Source organism: Pteropus alecto, unplaced genomic scaffold (genome assembly GCF_000325575.1).
Source record: "Pteropus alecto unplaced genomic scaffold, ASM32557v1 scaffold45, whole genome shotgun sequence".
Classification (NCBI taxonomy): domain Eukaryota; kingdom Metazoa; phylum Chordata; class Mammalia; order Chiroptera; family Pteropodidae; genus Pteropus; species Pteropus alecto.
This window is the reverse complement of record NW_006442491.1, coordinates 10,777,606-10,798,605: the sequence shown is the minus strand read 5'-3', so window position 1 is coordinate 10,798,605 and position 21,000 is coordinate 10,777,606. Positions and strand designations below refer to the sequence as shown.

General features: G+C 39.4%; 1 protein-coding gene across 1 annotated transcript in view; it reads left to right on the top strand.

Moving 5' to 3' along the window:
• Positions 1–21,000, top strand: part of SLX4IP (SLX4 interacting protein) — a 171,646-nt gene that overhangs the window by 106,773 nt on the left and 43,873 nt on the right. The window contains exons 3-4 of the mRNA XM_015597034.2: positions 830–919; positions 4,991–5,111. Of these exons, the coding sequence (XP_015452520.1) occupies positions 830–919; positions 4,991–5,111 (211 nt within the window). The remainder of the gene's footprint in view (positions 1–829; positions 920–4,990; positions 5,112–21,000) is intronic.

The window sequence follows — 21,000 nt, the reverse complement described above, 5'->3', positions numbered from 1 at the left end:
ATCCCGAGATTCTCAGAAATTACTTTGCTTGTAAGGTGTGAGGATTTATAAGGCTACAACTTTTTACAGGGTCTGTAGCTGTGCCACAGAGCTGCTAGCCACATAGGTCTGCTTAAATTAAAGTGAAATGAAATTAAAAATTCAGCTTCTCAGTCACAGTTGCCACATTTCAAGTGCTCCGTAGCCCCAAATGTGTATGGGCCACCCTATTGAACAGTACAGTTACAGACTATTTCCATCTTTGCAAAAGTGCAGGATAGCACTAGCCTATGGAATAAGAAGAGAGGCAGGCTTTGGATAGTTCTGTAGCTATTTTAATGAAACTTATTTAGTTTTGATAACTGTCATTCAGCATCTACTTTCCTCTCCTTGGTTCTTTTTCATTCGTTTGTGCTTCTGTTTCTATTCTAAGATGTGTTGTCCCAGCCAATCCTTTTGTCCATCTAAAATATATATCTGTATCTGTCCTACTTAGAAGAAAGAATTCCCTTGGCTGTCCACAGAACCAGTGCTTACCTAGTTCTGACCTATTTTACTTCTCTCAGTGTTTGATAGTCTTCCAACTACCCATGGATGCATGAGCATACCCCTTCAAGGTAAATATTTTGTCTTTTCTATCCTGATTAAAATGATATTTCTCCCTAGCATTTCTGCCATAGATATTAGATGGAGTAGTAGGTTATGACTTGTAGCCCGGCCCCCTAAGAATACTTCTGTCTAGTAGTGAACTTTGTTACCATTTCATTATGAGCAACCACATAGGAATTCATGAGATTTTTCTCTCATTATTTGTTGGATGTAAGCTAACTCTGCCATTAATGTTTTCCAGTGTGGGAATTTTGCCGTCCTGGTGGATCTTCATATATCACCACAAGATTCAAACAAAGATACCAGCTGGTTTTCTGAACAGAAGAAAGAGGTACCACAAAACTTTTCACTATTTAGATGCAGGTAGCTTCTGTTAGAAGACATATTAGCTCTTTCTAGCTTTCATTTTAATTAATAGGCAAAATATTGAGTGATATTAACCCTTGAAAACTAGTTGTTGTCTTCCCAATGACAGACATAAGCCTGCTTTTATTTTTTCCTTCAGAAACTGAACATCCATACATTTCATATGCAACTCTGTTATTTAAACCAGAAATTTCCTACCTCTTTGTTTTGGGGGAAGGTGGACTCTATATTTAAAAAAAAAAAAGAAGTTAAAGTGATATTTCAAGTAAGCAGGGATTTTAATCTGACTGGTTGTGAAGATATGGGGACTGACACCAGGCTAATCTTTCACACCTGTGTGAAATTGTAGTCTTCGGCACTTTTTTATCTTCTACCATCCTTTTATTAGCATGAGCCTTTGACAAGTGCAGAAACGTTTGACATGTTCTTTCTCTGACAGCTCTCAGTCACCAAGTGAATTGTCAGTAAAGTGACTAGCCGGTTGACTGGGAGCATGGTGTTTGACCTCCATGGGCTTTGGCCTCCTCGTCTGCAAGTGAAGGGCTTCTCTCAGAGGCTGTCTGAGACACTCCTGGCCCCCAGTGTCTGCAGCCCCAGCCAAGTGCTACTGTGGCAGAGGGCTAGAGGTGCATCAGCTCTCAACACATGCTTTGCTTCCTTCTCCAGGTCCCTGTTTACTAGAAAACAGAGATAGTGAGGCAGAGGCTTTTAGATAACTTTCAAAATATTATAGCACTTCATATATCCACGATATTCATTTGTCACGATAGCTTCTTAGAGCTAGAAATAAAAGTTTTATTAAAGGGTGGTATATGAAGAAGACACTAGTGATAGTGACACACACAAAGGAAAAAAAAAAAAACCTATGCTGTAATAACTTTTCAGTCAGCTTTTGGAGATCAGTAGAAAAAAAATCTCCCTAAAAGAAAATTTATAGGGTACTACATTTCCAATCAAAAGGTAAAATTATCTGGACTTTGCTGTCATAATTTCACAAAGGATACTTGGTGGCCCGAAACTGTGAGCAGGAAAGCACAAGATTTGTTATGGTAGGATTTATCATTCAGGTAAATAACCATGGACTGTGCTTTTAAGACTTAATATTTAGCAGGCCAGCATCTCCTACTACAACTCACTTCCACATAATTCCGAGCTTTGGCTTTATAACACCTGTCCCCACAATACAAAACAGTTCATTTCTTCAGAGTGACTAATATTCGCCTGAGGGGAACCTCACCCTAAAGGCTTCTGACTTGACTTAGATTAACAGTGTTCTAGAATCCACATTTTCTTCCATTATTTCCCAGCTGTACAACCTCAACCTTAGACCTTTCTTGTTGATATTTAGTCATTTTTGCTGAGTTAGTTTATTTGGAAGGCTTTAAAACAAAGCTATGAGTATGTGAATCACCTCCTAGCCAAAGCGTGAGGCAAGAATTTTCCAGGGTGCCACACGCAGCTGGGCTGCTCCACCTAGTACCTATATCCGGGCAGCAGGGCATGACTTAGCAAAGATGCCCAGTGCACGATTGGACCTGCAGAGCTCTGTTGCAGTGGCAGCTGCAACAAGGCAGGTCGTGCCAGCAAGTTGAGCTTTGCTCTCAAAGCTCTGTTTGCTGCTTTGCTCTCAGAGCAGATGGTTTGCTGCTTCTACTTTAAGTTGTTCTTTTAAAGTATGCTCACTGACATTAAAATTGCTCTGGGTTAGTGTGTATGTGTGAGAGAGAGAGAGAGAGTGAAAGAGAGAGAGAAAGAGAGAGGAGAAAAGCTAGTCAAGGAAAGTATATGACTATAGCCTATGTTCAGTGTCTCAATGCTTTCATCTTTTTTTATCATTAGATTATCTCATGATTGAAATTTCATGAGCAATCAGTTTGATTGCATTTTAACAGTCACTTTATATAATAAATGTCTCAAGAATATCCAGTTCCTTTTCAGAAAAAGGAACTAATTACATGTATTAAACATATGTTTATTTTGAGTCCAGCACAAATAGTCTGTGTACCCAAACAGTCAAACTCAAACTGTTCCTTTGTAAACTTGAGGAAGCAAATTTAGCCCGTTAGCTTAGAGATTCTATATGTATCTCTCTTGCTCATTGATTTTAATTTGGTCTTGTCATTTCCTCCAAGTTATCTGGGAATTTGTCTTTTCGTGCATTGCTCTGGTTCTGAAGAGAATGCTTTGCTGAGTGCGGTGTGGTCAGTTACTAGGATATCTTGACCACATAGCACTTGGTCTACCTTCCGTTTGTCAAACCTGACTCATCAAAGGAAAGCCCCGTAACTATAGGGAGAAAGTTTATGTATATGGGCCTTTGCTTTATTTTTGTAGTGCTATTTTTAGTTCTAGCCTTATAGGGCATTTATGGCCAAATTTTAACAATCTTTGTTTCCATGTATGTCTTTCACATATTTTCAGGCTCAGTCATAGCTGAACCCTGCATGTGAAGCAAAATTCTTTAATTGTTAAAACAACAGTATGAGGCAAGGCTGCCTTTCTGTTGTGTGAACAATGCCAAAACACTCAACTGTAAACGGATATCTCTGTATTCCACAAGGCACTGCATCTTTGGGCTGCAAAATGAGAGCAGGAGAGAGGGGACCAGTATTTGTGTTTTATCTACAAACTCACATTTTGTAAGTTAAATCAAGGGTTTTCTATACTGTTTGAGTACATGTGTTTATAATAATAGTAATGAAAAGTTTGGCTCTCATTGCCCGCTGAAGCAGCTTAAAACTTTTTCTCATTTCAATTTATGAAGATTTTAAGAGATCAACCTGAGATGGCATTGCAAGAAACCAGTGAAACAGGTTTGAGCTGACCTCTGCAACTCTGAGCCTTCTTCAGACTCTTTGGGAATTCAACCAGAATTATTAGTCCTTATGCATCAGTTCTAAATCTAAGAAATTAGGATTTGTGTGCAGTTTTTTTTCCTTTTCCTACTTTAGGTTACATTTTTCTGGTAGTATAGCTAAAATGGACTGTGTCTTCCCAATACATAGTTAGACTTTTAAAGTTTTGTTTTTCTTTTTATAAATAACACTGATACATAAAACAATAGACAGCTCCAGAAATTTGCTAGTGGTATGGTATATTGACATTGAATTAAAACCATGTGTTTCTGTTGCCTAATAAATATTAATCTACTTTAGTGAAATATGAGAAGTTAAATTCTTTTCATCATTAATAGGTGAATATAGTGTGCAGATTTCACAAAAGCAAATGGGCATGCACAGTATCGTCAACAAGAGCGTGGAAGAAAATCAGATTACTGGTTTCCAGCTCTCTGTTCAACCCCCTACTCAAAGTTGTTCCTTTTTTTTTAGTAGATCTGTAAACCTAAGGCCAGAAACTAATGAATGATAGTGTTTCGATTTTAAAAGTTTTCTGACCCAAATTTGAAAAATGGGAAATTTTTGTATAAAAATCACTGTTTCTGGCTCCTCTTGAACAAATTGGAAGATCTGGTCACACCGTGCCTTGTGTCCCTACATGAAACCATGGGATGCTGTCCCCCCTTCATTAATGGGGTTGGTGTCAGGGTTCTCTGAATACACCCTGGGTCCTGACTCTTACCTGCCTCCACAGTCCCCTGCTTGGCCACTGTGCTCTTTCCTTGGGCTCTTGCTACCAGCCAGTGATGGCTCTATTTGATTTTTCTATATGTCACAATACAACTGATATTTATGTGAAAAGTCTTTACCCCACTGATTTCATCACCTTGTCACCCTAAGTTTTACATTGAGGTGTTTTTATCTTCCTTTTAGAAATGTGAAACTGAGGCAGAGAGAAATTAAATGAATTTCTTAGATCACAAAGTGAACCAACATCATAGTTTCGAACAAACCGAAGTAGCAGATTTAAATCTTCAGTGTTATCCATGAGCACATATAACATTCCTTTTGGCATTCACAGCTAATTAAAAAAGCAAACGAAATGTTTACCGTTGATTTTTTTAATATGCGTGATGTTGACTTTTTTTTGTATTGCATTAAATCAGAAAATTATCTCTAATTATTTTAATTTACTTTAGGAAGTCTGTTTACTGTTAAAAGAAACCATTGATTCAAGAGTTAAGGAGTACTTGGAAGTTCGTAAACACCACAGACCGACAAATGCAGAATTCACAAGATCCAGCCCCTTGTCCTTAAAAGGTAGGCACAGAGAACTTTGATTTTGGATAAAATGTCTGCTCTGTAGCGATGGCAGTTATGTTTGACTCTGTCATGTTAGTACAGTGATGAACTTTAAAAATATGTTCTGATGAAGATGCTTTGTTTGGGTAAAGAAAATTAACCAAAAAGCCCCAAAAGGCTTTTAATGATAGGCAAAATGTATATATATAAATAGAAAATAAAAACATTCCTAAGGAAACCAAACTTTTTAAAGGATTTTGTTTTTGACAAGTAATCTTAAAAATAGATTTACATTAATACTGACTGGATTTGGATCTTTATGCTATTTTTAAATGCTTTCATACATCACCCTATTTCAGAGGTTCTCAGCTAGGGGTGATTTTGCCACAGGGGACATTTGCTAATGTTTGTAGACACTTTTGGTTGTCATAACTGGGGTGAGAGCAGTGAGGAGGAGCTACTGGCATCAAGTGAGTAGAGGCCAGGGATTCTGCTAAATATCCTACAGTGCATGGGCCTGCCTTCCCTGCCCCGCCCCCCATAGCAGGGCATTATCTGACTCAAAACGTCAGGGTCACTAAGGTCAGAATATCCTGCCATATTTCCTCATAACACTTCGAGAATGGTAATGCCTTTGAATTACAGGTGAAGGAGCTGAGGATCTGCAAGATGAAAGGGCTCGTCCAAATAAAAGATCATCTTCTTGAGAATGGAGACTTTCTTGTTTATTTGACATTTTCATCTTCCCCTTTCCCCCCAGTACTTAGCCCAGTGCCTGATATACAGGTAGTGGCTTGGTGATGCGCTGAATGACAGAGTACTCTGGTGGCAAGTGACAGAACCTGACCTCAGACCCAGCTCTTCTGACTCCCAGCCCACTGTTCTTTCCAGTCTGTCTTTTTTGTGTTTTAATTTTTTTTTTTTTTTTTAACTAAGTCAGCATTCATAGCACTCTTTGTGGTACAAATACAGTGAACCCCGTGTTAATCCTCAGAGGACAGTGCTGGACTGCTGTGAACTAGATTATGCTAATGCAACATCTCTTTAGGAAAAGAATTGAGTTAAGTACCTGCCTTTGAAGGCTTACTTGATCTGAAGTGTTTACTCAGCACAGCTGATAAGTAGGCAGACATTAATTTTACTCAAACTGAAAGCCTTGAACAAATGGAATTTTTAGTCCAAACAATGTTGTATTAGATGATAATTTCTTTTTTTTCTTTTTTTTTTTGCTTAGTAGTAGTATAAATCTCAAGAAAAGCCGTAGGAACTTTCATTCTTTGTATGCGAGCAGATCTGGCTAGTCTCACTTTCTAACGTATACAAAAGGAAAAGGAACAGAGGAGATTCTACGACCTCCATCTCTGGCGTGTGGTAGTGGCTTGGTCCGTACCCCATCCTCAACTAGCTTTCCTCTCTACTAAGTGAGGAAAGCTAAAAACTCAATTTCCCAGCCTCTCTCACAGGTAGGGAACACAATACTGGCCCCAAGATAAAAACCAAAGCCTTTCTTGGACTCATGTTGGCAAGAAGTTTGTTTTTGAACAGAAAAGTGATCTTACTGTACAAATAATTATGAAACCTATTTTTTTCCTCCTTACACAATATAGAAGTTCTTTAAAATACATACATCACCACTTTAAAAAACTTTGTTTTATTGTGATAAACTATGCATAACATAAAATTTACCATTTTAACTGTTTTCAAGTGTATAACTTAGTGGCATTAAGTACATTCACATTTTTGTGCAACTGTCACCACTATCCAGCTACAGGATTTTCTCACTAGTCCAAAATGAAGCTCTACCCATCAAATAATAACTACTCATTACTCCTTTCCCCAGTCCCTGGCACCCCCTGTTATTTATATATTTAGTAATTACTGGTAAATAAACAAAAATAAATAAATACGTATTTAACATATAAATGTACAGTCATGTACCTCATAATGACGTTTTGGTCAACGATGGACCATATATAGGACAGTTGTCCCATAGATTATAATGGAACTGAAAAATTCCTATCACCTAATGATGTACTAGCCACTTTAATGTCTTAGCTCAACACATTACTCACATATCTGTGGTAATGCTGGTGTAAACAGACCTACTGTGCTGCCAGTCGTATGAAAGTATAGCACATACAATTACAGTAGTAGGCTGTACCATATAGGTTTGTGTAAGTACACTGCGGTGTTCACACAGTGAGGAAATCACCTAAGGACACATTTCTCAGAATGTAGCTCTGTTGTTTAGCAGTGGAAGACTGTGTATATAATAATATATATATCACATTTTGTTTATTCATTCATCTGTCAATGAAGTAGTTGAGTAATTAGGTGGTTTCCACCTTTGACTATTGTGAATAATGCTGCTGTGAACATTGTGATACAAATATCTGGTCGAGGCCTTGCTTTCAATTCTTTGAGTAGATACCTAACCTAAAGGTGGAATTTCTGGATCATTTGGTAATTTTTTGTTTAATTTTTATTTATTTTTTATTCTTTTTTGAGGAATTGCATAGGATTCCAATTTCTTCACAACCTGGCTAACACTTATTTTCTTCTTATTTTGATTATAGCCATCCTAATAGATGTGAAGTAGTATCTCATTGTGGTTTTGATTTGTATTTCCCTATCGAGTAGTGATGTTGAGCATCTTTTCATGTGCTTAATGGCTATTTATATATCTTTAGAGAAATGTCCTTTGCCCATTTTTTAATTTGGTTGTTTTTTTTTCTCTGTTTGTTTGTTTTTGAATTGTGGGAGTTCTTTATATATTCTGGATATTAATTTCTTATCGGATATATGATTTGGAAATATTCCTTTCATTTTCAATATCTTGATAGTGTCCTTTGACACACAGATGTTTTTAATTTTGATGTAGCCAGTTTATCTATTTCTTCTTTTGTTGCCTATGCTTTTTATGTCATAGCCAAGAAATCACTGCTGAATCCAATGTTATGAAACTCTTTTCTACTTTTTCTTCTGAGAGTTTTATAGATTTGGCTCTTAAATTTTGGTCTTTGATCCATTTCTAGTTAATTTTTATATATGGTTTAAGGTAAGGGTCCAACTTCATTCTTTTATAGGTGAATATCCAGTTTTCTCAACATCATTTGTTGAAAAGCCTGTCTTTTCCCTCACTGAATGGTCTTGGCATTCTTATTGAAAATCATTCGATCATAAATGTGAGGGTTTATTTCTGGGTTCTCCATTCTATTCCATTGGTCTGTATGTCTGTATTTATGCCAGTAGCACCATATGTTGATTATCATAGCTTTGTAGTAAGTTTTAGAATTAGGAATTACGAGTCTTCCAATTTAGTGTTTATTTTTCAGGATTGTTTTGGTTGTTCAGGGTCCACATCACCATTTTTAAGGACTGCATAATATTCCACTAAGTGTCCATAATCTCATTTATTGGTTGAACATTTAGGTCGCATCTAGTATTTTCAGTGTTGTAAACCATGGTGCAGTGAACGTACTGATGATGTACATATTTGCAAACTTCAATTTCTTTATAGTATTTCTAGTTTAAGTTCATATTTCTATTGGTTTATAAGAGCTCCTTAAGGATATTAATACTCGGTATGTTATACATGTTACAAATGATTTTTCTCAGTTTGTCATTTGCCTTTGACTTGGCTTACTTAACTATACAACCCCTAACAATGAGAAGCCTTTATTTGCCTCATGGACCCTTCAGTGACCACCAACAGAATGAATGCCAGGCTCCTTTGTGGTAAGATAAGAGGTGCAGCTGTTTGACAGGAGGCAGGATGATGCTAATGATACTAATGTTATGTCATTCACTCTTTAAAAGAATAGCTGTGCTAAGTATCCATCCCTCTATGAAAGAACATTTGATGTGAAAGCACCATCTTTCTTATCCTTCCTACTTCTCATGACAGTTAACCTTTACCTGAACATGTCCTTTGATGTTCACAACTTAGCCATTCTCTTTCTCTGTTGCTGCCAACTAGTCCATGCTCCCGCCTCAGCTGGACAACTGCAGCAGCCCCCTAGCTGGCTTTGTTGCATCCGCTCTGGCCAATGCGTCGCTTGCTGTCAGCACTTCAGTTGATGTAATCCCTTAAAGTCACAGGTCTGATCTTGTGCACTTCTGCAGCCTTTCAGGATTTCCCCCAAAGCTTCTAGGATGAAGATCAAGACCTCAGAGGTAGATGCCTCTCCAACCTCATCTTGTACCACTTTTTCCTTCTTTCTTCTTCCAGCCACAGCAGACTTAATTCCTTTCTATCAAAGCTCCATTCTCTTACTCATCTTGGGGCCTCTGCCCATGTTAGAACACTAGTCCTCCCCTTCTCCTATGCCTCCTTCAGCTTTCTGCTCAGAGCCTACACCTCAGGGAAGCTTATCCTGTCGACAGGTCCCCTCACTCCAGGCCCATGAGCATCCTGAACTTTTGTTCACACCATTTGATTATTGTCTTATCTCTCCACAAATGTGTAAGCTGCCCAAAGACAGGTTCTGCCTCTTTTATTATCTATTATATCTCCAGCATGGAGCACAGTTCCTGGCTTGCAGTTGGTACTTAATAAATGTTTGTTCGGGTGACCGATTACATAGATGGTTATATCTTTCCTCTTTGTAGCAAGGTCAAGGCCTGCCCATAACTTACCTATCCCACTTTGTCTCCTCCTGCTACTAACTTTCTTTCCTACAAACATACATACATTCTTTATGCCTTTGCACTTACAGGTTTCTCTTTTGTCTGGAAGACTCCCATTTAACTTTTAGTCAAATATTACTTCTCCAAACTCCTCTCAGTTTTCTCTCTTCTGCCACTTACCACTTCTATAATATTTATCACATTGTGTTATAATTGTCTTATAATCGATTTACCTGTCTTTCTCCCTCCCCTTTGGTGGTAAAGATCGATTCTTTGCCACCTCAGGGCTTCTTTTCTTCTCTAATATCTTGGTGCTTAACTCAAGAGTATAAGTTATAAGTGCTTAACCTCATACTAATGTAATTTCTAAAAGATAAGGGCATTGTTCACTCATCTCTACCACAAGGTTGCTTTTCCCTTATGACCAAGATTCATCATATTCTAGGTCGTGCACACCTGCAGGGACGAATTAAACAGACACGGCATACCACCGTCTTACATTGTTTAACAGCTCCACAAAAAAATGGAAACCGAAGTCATGCTTTTATTCTTTCCTCAGAGCCAAAGACATCCCTCTTAGACATTTATCGAACTGTTCTCAGCTACTTTAATTATCTTCCTTGAATGCCTTTTTCAAAGCAGTTTCAAAGCCACTAACCATAAGGCTTTCCCTGTTTCCTCCTCAGTGTTCAGTTCTGTGTCCCTGGTTCCCTGAAACTAGAAGTGGCTGTCATTACTATATTGGTGGTTTGGATGATGTGGGTGGTCCATGCTTTGGGGAAAATTAGATATCTTCTCTCATTTGCATGTTTTTCTTACCTTTTTCCGTTTCCAGGTTCGTGTAGTAGCAGTGTGCTTCATCATGGCACAGATACCTAACAGAATGCTAGGTGAGCTGAAGTCGCTAGGCTGGTGACTTTGCTGATTACACTCATAAAAGTAATATTTTTCATGCTCTGACTTTTCTTTCTAAAAAAAGTAGCATAAACGGCCTTGAGACCATTTCTTTAGTCATAATACAAAGGACTACAAATCGTATTCACAAATTCAGTTAGCAGACAGCATAGCACAGACATTTGCCAGTAGCCTCATCTTTTTTGGGTCGCCTGAAATGTTATTTCCATAGATTCAGTAAAAATTAATGTTGTAAGAAAGTTTTTTTAAAGACTTCACTGTCAATTCTACCTCATTAATATTTTCCCCATTAGCCTTGCCAGTATTGGGTGTTGCCAATGTTTTTAATTTTCGAAGTCTGACAGACCAAAATTTTAAAAAGAAGATATCTTGCTCTTTGATTTTTATTTACGTTTCTGTTTTTATGTTTTTATTGACAGAACTGAATATTTATAGCCCTTGCTCATCTTTGTATTGGGTTGTTTGTTTTTTCTTCTTAATTTTTCCTCCTTTTCACATTGTGACTCCCTTGGTCAGGTCCCCTCTTAATCAGCTCTTGAATTCCTGCCACAGCCTCCTGATTTTCCTCCTAGCTCATCCACACCTCTGCTGCCAAAGTGGCCTTTTAAAAACAAAAATGTATTAGTCTCCAGCTTAAACCCTTTTGTGGTCAGGAGCCTTAGTTGTCTAATAGCCATCATTTAGTTGCATTTCTGCTTGAGACTAGGCAGAATGGGTCTAGCTCTTCAGAGAAGAAGTTGATTAAAGATATTAAGTAGCTCACTGGACCTACCTGTGGGAGGGCCAGACAGCCCAAACAACACAGACAGCACAGCCTTAGCCACAATATGGGGACAGCTGTGGTACATGTACTATTTCAGCTGCTGTCTATGGGGATCAGGACCAGGTACCAGCCTCTGCCCCAACCTACAGAAGGCTGACTGCCTGGCACATAGCCATAGCATCAGCTACTCCTTCTGAACTTTCTGCAAGACAAAACTAGATGCCATGGCTTTACCATAGTTGCAGGTGAGCTAGGGGATGCAAAATGTTTGTCTTTTACCTTAGGAAAATGGGACTTATAAAATGTCGAAGTTAGCAAACACAGGGAGAGGATGGTCAGAATTTTGTGTTGGGTAGCCACAAGTTACAAATATCCAATGAAGTTTTCTTCTTTCATAAACTCCCAAACAATAACAACAAGCTGTTGCCAACTACACAACTCTCCCAACTACAAGGAAATGTGCTCAGCATCTCCCCCAGGAGAGATAACCCAAGGTTTCAGATCCAGGCCCAGGATTTGTGAATGATATTTATTCTTCCACTAGTTCATTCACAGCCCACATTCCTATCTACTAAATCATAAAGTAAACTATTGCCAACATACCTTGAATAAAATAGTAAGGAAACGGAAAGCCCCAAACTTAGTTACTATCTCAATGTATACATGATACAGCAAGGAAGACAGTATTGGAAGATGCTACCATTCTACTTTTGGTAACCAGTTACATAAAATAAATTTCTGGTGTTTATATCTTCCCTCCTCTAATATTTATTTTGTATTTCCTTTGTCCTTAGCCAATAACTCAGCTGATCGGTAATTTTTACCTGGTAACCAAGTGATCCAAACCTTCGTTCCTAAGGGATTTGAGCCATCAACGGTCCAGCCTTTGTGAGGTTGTCATTGTTTCATTACCTTTTAGTCACTTCCCATTTCACTCCCTGGTTCCAAGAACCATGTATTCTGGCCAAAGGAACACACCGTTTTGCTGGTCAGAGCACGTAATCTGTCTTTACCCCAATCCCATGAGGTCCTGCCTTGCCATCTGTATCATAACTGAATTTTCAGTAGATTTTTTTCACCATTGTTATAAGGCCAGATGCATTTGAGCCTTGCTTGATCGGTTGATAGAATCATTGCATTTTATGAGCCCACTGCCTTTTTTTGTAAAATGAGTTACTTGGTTAGAAGCACTGTGATGGTGATGGCGAATAATGAGACCTTTAGTAAGTCCATGGGTGATGTGGCTGGCAGAAACACGGCAGGCATAGAGGACACATTCAAATCCTGAATAAGAGTACGTTCCAGTAAAGCTAAGCTATCGCCTTCTCTGTGAGAAAGGAGCTAATATAATCCACCTGCTGCCACTGGCCCATCTTCCTGTGATATGAGAGCTGGTGGGGAGGCTCACATTAATTGTTGCTGCTGACAAATTGAGCACTTGGCAGGGCTCAGCCTTGGTAAAGTTAAGTCTATGTTGTTGAGCCCAAGCATGGCCTCATGGCTCATGAGCCCTTTGAGCAGATAAATTGGAGGCTGGGAAGAGACTGGCCAGGGTCCCTGGAGTAGGCTATCTAGTCCAGCTCATTATAAGAACTTCTTAATGGAGCCTTTTGGAGAACATTCATTCACATAAGATACAAGTTTTTTCACACTATATAACTCTTCCCCAAATGTCACCAATCCTTCTGAGTTCCCGTGTGTGTGTATTCATGCCTCAGGCTGCAAATGGACCCAAAATATACTATTCACTGTTGCCTACTGGACAGATTTTTCCTTCTTCACTCTGAGTGAGTTTGTGTTATTGCATTCATTCACTTCTGCTGATACCATCCTATTGGGAAGAGCCATTGATTAACCAGGCACAAATTTTTATCTGCTTCTAAACTGTTCACTCATACCCACCAATGTTTGTGCTTACTTCTTAGTAGTAAGGGATACAAGGTGCAAAAGCTTCACTTTCCTGTTAGGTGAATGCTTTCATGTGCCCTCAGAATTTTGGATATTCACAAACTATATTTTCATAGGTTTCATTTGTCACCATCTGACGTGTATGTATCCTAAAAAGACATCTAGAATATATGCCACCTGCTGCTCCGTAAGTCCTACCATAATGCCTCCGATGTGGTAAACCAGAATAATTACTTTACAAGGCAGTGAGATATTCAAGGTCCCTGTGGACTGATAGTGTCACTGAAGCAGTGTTAACAGAAAATGAGGCCAAGCAGGGAAGCTGGGTGGTATTCCTGCCATAGATAGAAATTTGCTTCTGTGTTCTCTGTTCACTGGGATAGAAATACCAGATTTTACCAGCTGTGTATTGCTGACGCTAGGTGCTATAGTACTCCAGTTGAGAGACTACCTCTAGAAAAATCCCTGCTTTATTAAAACTACATTAATCTGCCATCTTTCTCCAAGATCCATTTGCCTTCTACTTAGGCCAAAGAGGCAAGTTAAATGAGAAAATGATATGAAAAATTATTGTTGGATATTTCAAGTTTTTGATGGTGGCATATTCTCTGTGATTTCTCAGGGATCAATACTTCTTTTAGTTTACTGTTTTGATGCGGAAAGAGAACTCCAGAGACTTTCCTCTGGCCCTTCATTACCATAATAGCACTCACTGGATGAGACATGGAGTTCAAGTATGGATTCTATCAGTTGCAAAGTAAATCTATTCTAGTTATATACTCAGCAACTGAGAAGACAACTACAGGTTTTCACAGACCTGCTGGGCCCTTTGTGAGATGAACTGAAGCCAAATTTCTATTTATCACCCTTTGGTGGATCACAATGGCAATCAGGAACCCCAAGAATTAGCCATATCTCAGAGCCAATGTCCAATCACTCTCAAAAGTTCTGGTAGTTTCCTTCATTGCCATTGTAAACAGCTATAGATCCCAAGTGGAAGATATATAAGTGTACTTGCAGAGTTATTGAAGGGTCCTTACTTGAGGGATGCCAGGCTCTCTCCATTCAAGGAGAACTGACTGAAACCTGGGGACTGGGTAGTCCAAGTCAGGCTTCTGTTCACCAGACTTAGATTTTTTTTCTATTATATAGTATATCATTTTGCTAGGGACACCATAACAAAATACCATAGACCGGGTGGCTTAGACGACATAAATTTAATTTCTCACGGTTCCGAAGACTGGAACCCTGTTGGCAGGGTTGGTTTCTTCTAAGGCCTCTCTCCTTGGCTTGTAGATGACCTTCTTCTCTCTGTGTCTTCACATGGTTCTCCCTCTGTACGTGTCTGTGTCCCAGTTTCCTCTTCTTATAAGGACACCAGTCATATTGGACTAGCACTCACCCTAATGACCTCATTTAATTTCACTACCTCTTTAAAGATTCCGTATCTAAGTACTGTCACATTCTGAACTGCTAGGGGTTAGGACTTCAACATACAGGTATGGGGATGGACGTAATTCAGCCTATGACATACAGTTTAAGTAGGGCCTAAGTATGTTCTCTATCTTATTCAGATTTATGGACATAATCAATTAACCAATAAGCCAAAAATGTCTGTGAGTCAAGCTACTGACAGGGCTCCTACCAAGGTTTCCATTGGGTCATGGTCCTCTAGTGGACCAAGTATCTTGCATAGCCATGGGCTTTAGTTGACTGCAAATTTAGAGCCACCTCGTCACCAGGTGAGCAACCTACTCTTGGGTTTTGGTGGTTTATAGACACCATGCCTGTCCTCGTCATCAACCCTCCTAGCAACTTGTTCTCACTCCTGAGGAGTGGCGCTCACTCGCAAGGTGGCTCTCCACTCAGAAGTAGCCCCGGTAGCAGTGTCCTCCCTACATTGGGATTCCATCATTGTGCAGAGGGTTCCTGGGAACACAGGGAAATCACTTGACATAGGTTGACGATCTCATACCAATCAGCCTGCATACAGATCCTCTGCTGTCTTAGTATCCTGTAGCTAGGTGTGCTTGGCTGGGTTCAGCTCCATGCTGAATGCAACCTTGTAGTTGCATTCCAGCAGAGGGACCCCAGTTTTCCCAATGATCAACCTTTTTGTTGCCCAGTACCCAGAGACTTTGGCAGCTCTCTAGCTGGCCCTGTGGGAAGCCAAGTTCAAGAGGAACCTCTCTCCCCTATGGAAAGGGGAGTCATTGGTCCCAGATGGCTTTAGCCAGGCAACCCTGGAAGAGCTCTTGTGGTCATTTATCAGCTTGTGGCTTAACTGACTGACAGGTCCCAGAACACCATGCTTTCTCACCTCTGGGCCTTTGCGCATGCTGCTTCCTCTCCCTGAAACTCTCTTCTTCAGCTCCTCATCACCTACAGGCATGTGTTCAGGTGTTGCTTCCCCTAAAGAGCCTTATCTGATTCCATGTCTGTTCTTTCTCAGGGACCTGGTCCTTCCTTTTCTGTTTGCCTCGTCTACTCTGGACTGTAACACTTACTGTTCCCCGCCTCCCAGAGAGTAGAGATCTTGTCCTGTTCAGCACTCCTCCACTTAGGAGGAGCACACACATTGGAAGAAGTAAAGAAATGAACTGTAGTTTCTACTCACAGGTCACATGATTGTTTGCCAAGAATTTGCGGCATGTTCCCATTGCGACATCTTTTGCTCCTCTAACAAAAGGCAGAGATGAAAGTAGTCTGTGAGTTACAAATTATTAAATGGGTTTACTCGTTTGGTTTTCAGAAAGTTGAAACCACATCCTACCCCAGTGTAAGATTAGCTGCAATATCTTCTGACTCTTCTGCAGCTAGGGCTAAACATCCCCTCCCTGCAGGCCCACCCCATCTCTGGTATTCCTGCTACCTACCTGCTACTGAGCTTCAGCCTGCTAGGTGCTAGCACTACACTGAGTCTTCCACTTACCCATGGCAGATCCTTGCGACAGCCCTTTCTAGCCAGCATTCTTAATCCTTATTCTAAAGAAGAGAACCAGACCCAGAGTTCAAGCAACTTGCCCAGGGCTTTGTCTTCTCTGCTTTAGCATTCCTGTTAAGGAGAATGGTGTGTGTGTGTGTGTGTGTGTGTGAGTAAAACTTCTCTCTAATCATAAATACAAAGCTGGTTTTTAACCATGTGGAAGCCAGGAACAATGTCCTGCTTGAACTGCCATGTGGGTATCTTTTTTTTTTTTTATTGGAGTGACATTGACTAACAAAATCCAATTAGTTTCAAGTGTACAATTTAACAGTAAGTCATATATATATTGCATTGTATGTTCACCAGCTACAGTAAGATTCCTTTCCATCACCACATATTTGACCCCTTGTACTCTATCTACCTCCTCCCTTCCTCCTCCACCTCTTCCCTCTGGTAACCATTAGTCTGCTGTCCATGTCCATGAGTCTCTGTTTCTTTGTCATGTTGATTTGTTGCCTTTAGATTTTAGATTTTGTAGCTCCTATTTTCTGATCATAAGTTGGAAAGGAAAAAATGGACTTCAAAACAGTTCATCTTCCAGCTCCAAACATTTATTTCAATGCATTGTCTAAATACTAGGAGTTCACTACATTTCGTGTTTGTGGAACAGTTACATTTTTTTTACTGCCCATTATTCTATTCTGTATAACCTTTTTCTTGCAGTTAACATCTAAGAAACCAAGTCCTTTGGAAAATGCCATAAAATAAATTAAATTTTCCTGGGTACTGTGGTTTCTGTCTGCAGTGGCTTTCTTTTTGGCTTTTCTTCTAAGCTGAACGTTCCTCTAAAATCTTAGCTTAAATCTCCAGCCAAAGTGTGTAGCACTTTCGTTCCTTTGCGGCATCCAAGGTGTCTTCTGCAAATGTTCAAAGCTGAATTATCAGGCTTCCTCTCTCTTCATCAACACCCACGCAGCTTTCTGCGGTGGGGCACGTTACCACCATGTTAGGAAATCAGTGGGTGTTCACATAACAAGAAGAGAAAAAGAAAAAGACAAGAATTGCCAAAACAAGCAAGTTCTTCCTATTCTTCCCTCTGTCTGAGAAATAGTCCCCTCCTTTCCCCAACGCCCGATGCGCGGTACCTGCCAAAGAAAGCTTTCTGTCTGTTCTTCAGACAACAGGCCTGATTGTAAGTCCTGCTCCCAGTGTCCCCATGGGTGCAAATTTGTATATGTGCTGTTTGTTTTGGTTTGTATTTATTTTCCCAGCCTATTGAAGACAGGGCCTTTTCCTATTTAAAATAAATTTTGGAAGCGAAATAATTTTCCTTTTGAGCTCAGCCCTTCGTATAAATCATCAGGCATTTTCAGAGAGGACAGTGAAAACTTGCTCTAAAATGACATCTTTTTCTTACACATTAACAATAAAAATTAACCTTCTTTTCTTACACATTTGCAATAAAAATTACTGTACATCCAACAGCTGGTAACCCTGACAAAACATAGGCCCTTGACAAATACTAACTTCAGCAGTCGTCCTTGGTGTGCGTCAGCCATTCTCACGGACTGTTAGCTTTTGGCCCTGTCTGCACACCAGCTGTAGGAATGGACCTGTACTCCAGTCACAGACACAGCGATGGGGGAGGTTCTCTGACTTTCACAGTCAGACACAGACAGCTGGAAGAGGAAGAACTGGCGCTCGTGTGGTTTTATAAACAGTAAAACAGCACAACGTATTTTCAATTATCTGCTGCTCTGGTAAATGTTCTTAATATTTAGACATCGTTTTTTCTATTCACAGCCCTTTACAAATAGAAATGGATTTCACTAGACTTATCCTAGGGCACAGTGGAAACATGTGTTTTCTCTTTACACATGTGTTTCAATAGCTTTGGTTATTATTTACATTTCTTCCCATAATATACTCAATCAAAACATTTTCTAGGCTTTCATCCACACATGAGAAGCTTAAAAGGGCAATAATGAAAGCAAGTACCTATAAGCCCTCTGGTGAATGTGCCAGAGTTTCAGCAAAGATTATTTTTCCAGGAATGGGCAATTTGTAAAATTTTAAGTTTTACACTTTTTACCAAAAGTGACAACACAAGTTGCTTATGTTCTCAAAAACTGGGGAGACTTTGCTAACCAGTTATCACAATAAATGGAAAGAAAACAAAATCCCTAAATAGTTAAAGGTTATGGTTCCACTTGGTATAGCCACCTGTTACAGACATTAATAGGGTTGCAGTGACTGACCTTTTGCTTACTTACTAATTTTACAAGAAATTAAAATACAAAAAAAATCTGATATTCAAAGCTTTAAAAATATTAGGATTCTTTTCACTACACCAGGAGACCTTTTCGATGTTAACATAAACCTTATTAGATTGGCCATGCTGTCCTGTGAGTATAATAGTGCCTCTCCCACTCTGCCTTTCTCGCTTAACCCCCTGCCCCACACATAAGAAAGACAGGATTTTTCCCTAACAAAACAAAATCTGTATTGGCATTGCTTAGTTTCAGATCACAATGCCAATTCTGTTGGGGTCTTTTATGGTGATGCACCTCCAGTGTTACTTTTGAGTCTGCTTGGGCTTGTTCACATTTACATCCAGACTTTCTGCTCCCAAATGTCTGCGTATTCTGGACCTAGAAAGTTCAAAACAACTTTACCAGATTTCCTGGGACTCTTGGATTCTAGAAAGATCTCTGTTATCATCAAAATGGTTGCAAGGCTTTTTTTATTTTAGTTGTCCTAACTGGCCGAGAGCCCTGCCCACTTACCAGTTCTGTGAAGACTGACAATTTATTACTAGATATTTCAAAGACAAACCCTGTTTGGTGGTCAGGTAGAACTGGCTGGCACTCCTGCCCTCCTAGTAGGAAAAGTAACGGGAGAGGAAGTCACCTATCTATTAAATTGATAATAGGGGTGAGGTAAAACCATTCTGTTGGTGATCTGTTTGTTTTGTCACAATATTTCTAATAGTGACCACCAGATGGAAAGCCTATAGTTCTCCCAGTTCACCCAGTGAAAATTATGATTTATGCTATCATTTAGGAATGTGCCTCCTAGTATACTAGTTTTATATTGTCTGAATGGTTTGGCTGCCACATTTTGTGTGTGTGTATGCGTGTGTGTGTGTGTGTGTGTGTGTGTGTGTGCGCGCGTGTGCGTGCGTGCGCATGCATGTGTGTTAGAGTGATGGGCTGAGGGGTGGGGTGTACAAGGTGATAGGGAGACCCCCCTACAGGGCTATACTTTCCCTTGACACATCCCAGTTAAAGTCTTAAAAAGTGGCAACCTTTCCTGTCTTTGACAGATACTTACGAAGAAAGCTCTCCTCCCCCCTCCCCCTGCCATCACTACTCGTAAAGCAGTGACCTTTTCTCATAGGAATTGCATTTAATTTTTTAATGTGTGAGATGATAAGGTAGACTGGATACTATTTACCTTGGCACGTGCTGGTCATTTCTCAGGAGTTTTATGTTCATTACAATATAGCGATAGCCTTCCGATGTCTGGGAAGTGCTAAAGCTTTTACCAGCTTGTCTGTTCCCCTTAAATTCTTTTCCTTCAGCCAGGCTCTCCAATCACAAAGCCAAGATTTTTAAATTTGTAGTAATTGAGTTTTACGTCACTAATATTAATAGCCCTCAGGAAGCTTGAGTAATTATCTAACAGATTAAATATCTATAAGAACCTTTAATTTTGAAGAGTATAGAAGATGAGTGAAGAGGCCCTAGTGTCGGATAACAGGCTGATTTAATGCTTTGGGACTGAGATTTGCTAACTAAATATCTTGGGAATTTGGGGGCTACAACCCAAAGGATGATTAAAAACAGCTTTCATCTCCAGATTCCCTAACATGGCACCCTAATTATTCTAATTATTTAGAATAAAAGTGGAGAATCTAAAATTATATTTTTGTAGTTACTGTTTTCAGTTTACCACTTCGATTGTTTAAAATCAAAATAATTTTATATTCACTGTAACCAACTTTTATAAACTGGGCAGGGAGTATCTGGTCCCTTTGGTATAGGAGAGATTTATATTGTCTAGATGAATTTGCACTGATTTCTAAGTGACTGGGTATTTGTGAAGCATTGTGAACCCCTGAGCTATTCCTGGGGAGTTGAGTGGGGGCATATTTAATAACTGCTCAGGTACACTTAATTGGGGAGCTTGTTTATATTTGTTGTTCTACCACAGTGCTGTTATTACTTAGAGCCTAAACTCCAATCAGCTTCAAATTTATTCTATTTGATCATGAACTATGTAACTAATGGGAAACTTGGCTTAACATATTTTGTGAAATATCTTGAGAAAATGATCCATGTCTGTACGAAGCAAAAACCAAACTAGGTTCACATAATCTCAGACATAAAAAATGAATGCCTCATTTTAACTTTGAGGCCAAGATCAAATTGTAATTCTGGGGTCATGGATTGGTGTATATGTTGACATAGATGTGTATGTTTGTGCGTTTCTGTCTGTATTTAATGAATAATATGGATATGTATATAACCACAAATATAAGCTGCTGCTAAAGAAAATAAAAGTTACAAGGCCTGAAAGGAGACAGCAAAAATATGATTTCCTTACAAATATTTGAAGGAATTTTACTTAATTGCAACCAGAAGTCTGACCTGGAAGTGTAGTGTTTTGACCCCCTAGCTGTCTGGTTTCCTATTTGTGGTGTTTTACTCTCCCCCAACTGTGAGAAAATCTGTTTTACACAGTTTTAACCCTGTGTATTCTTA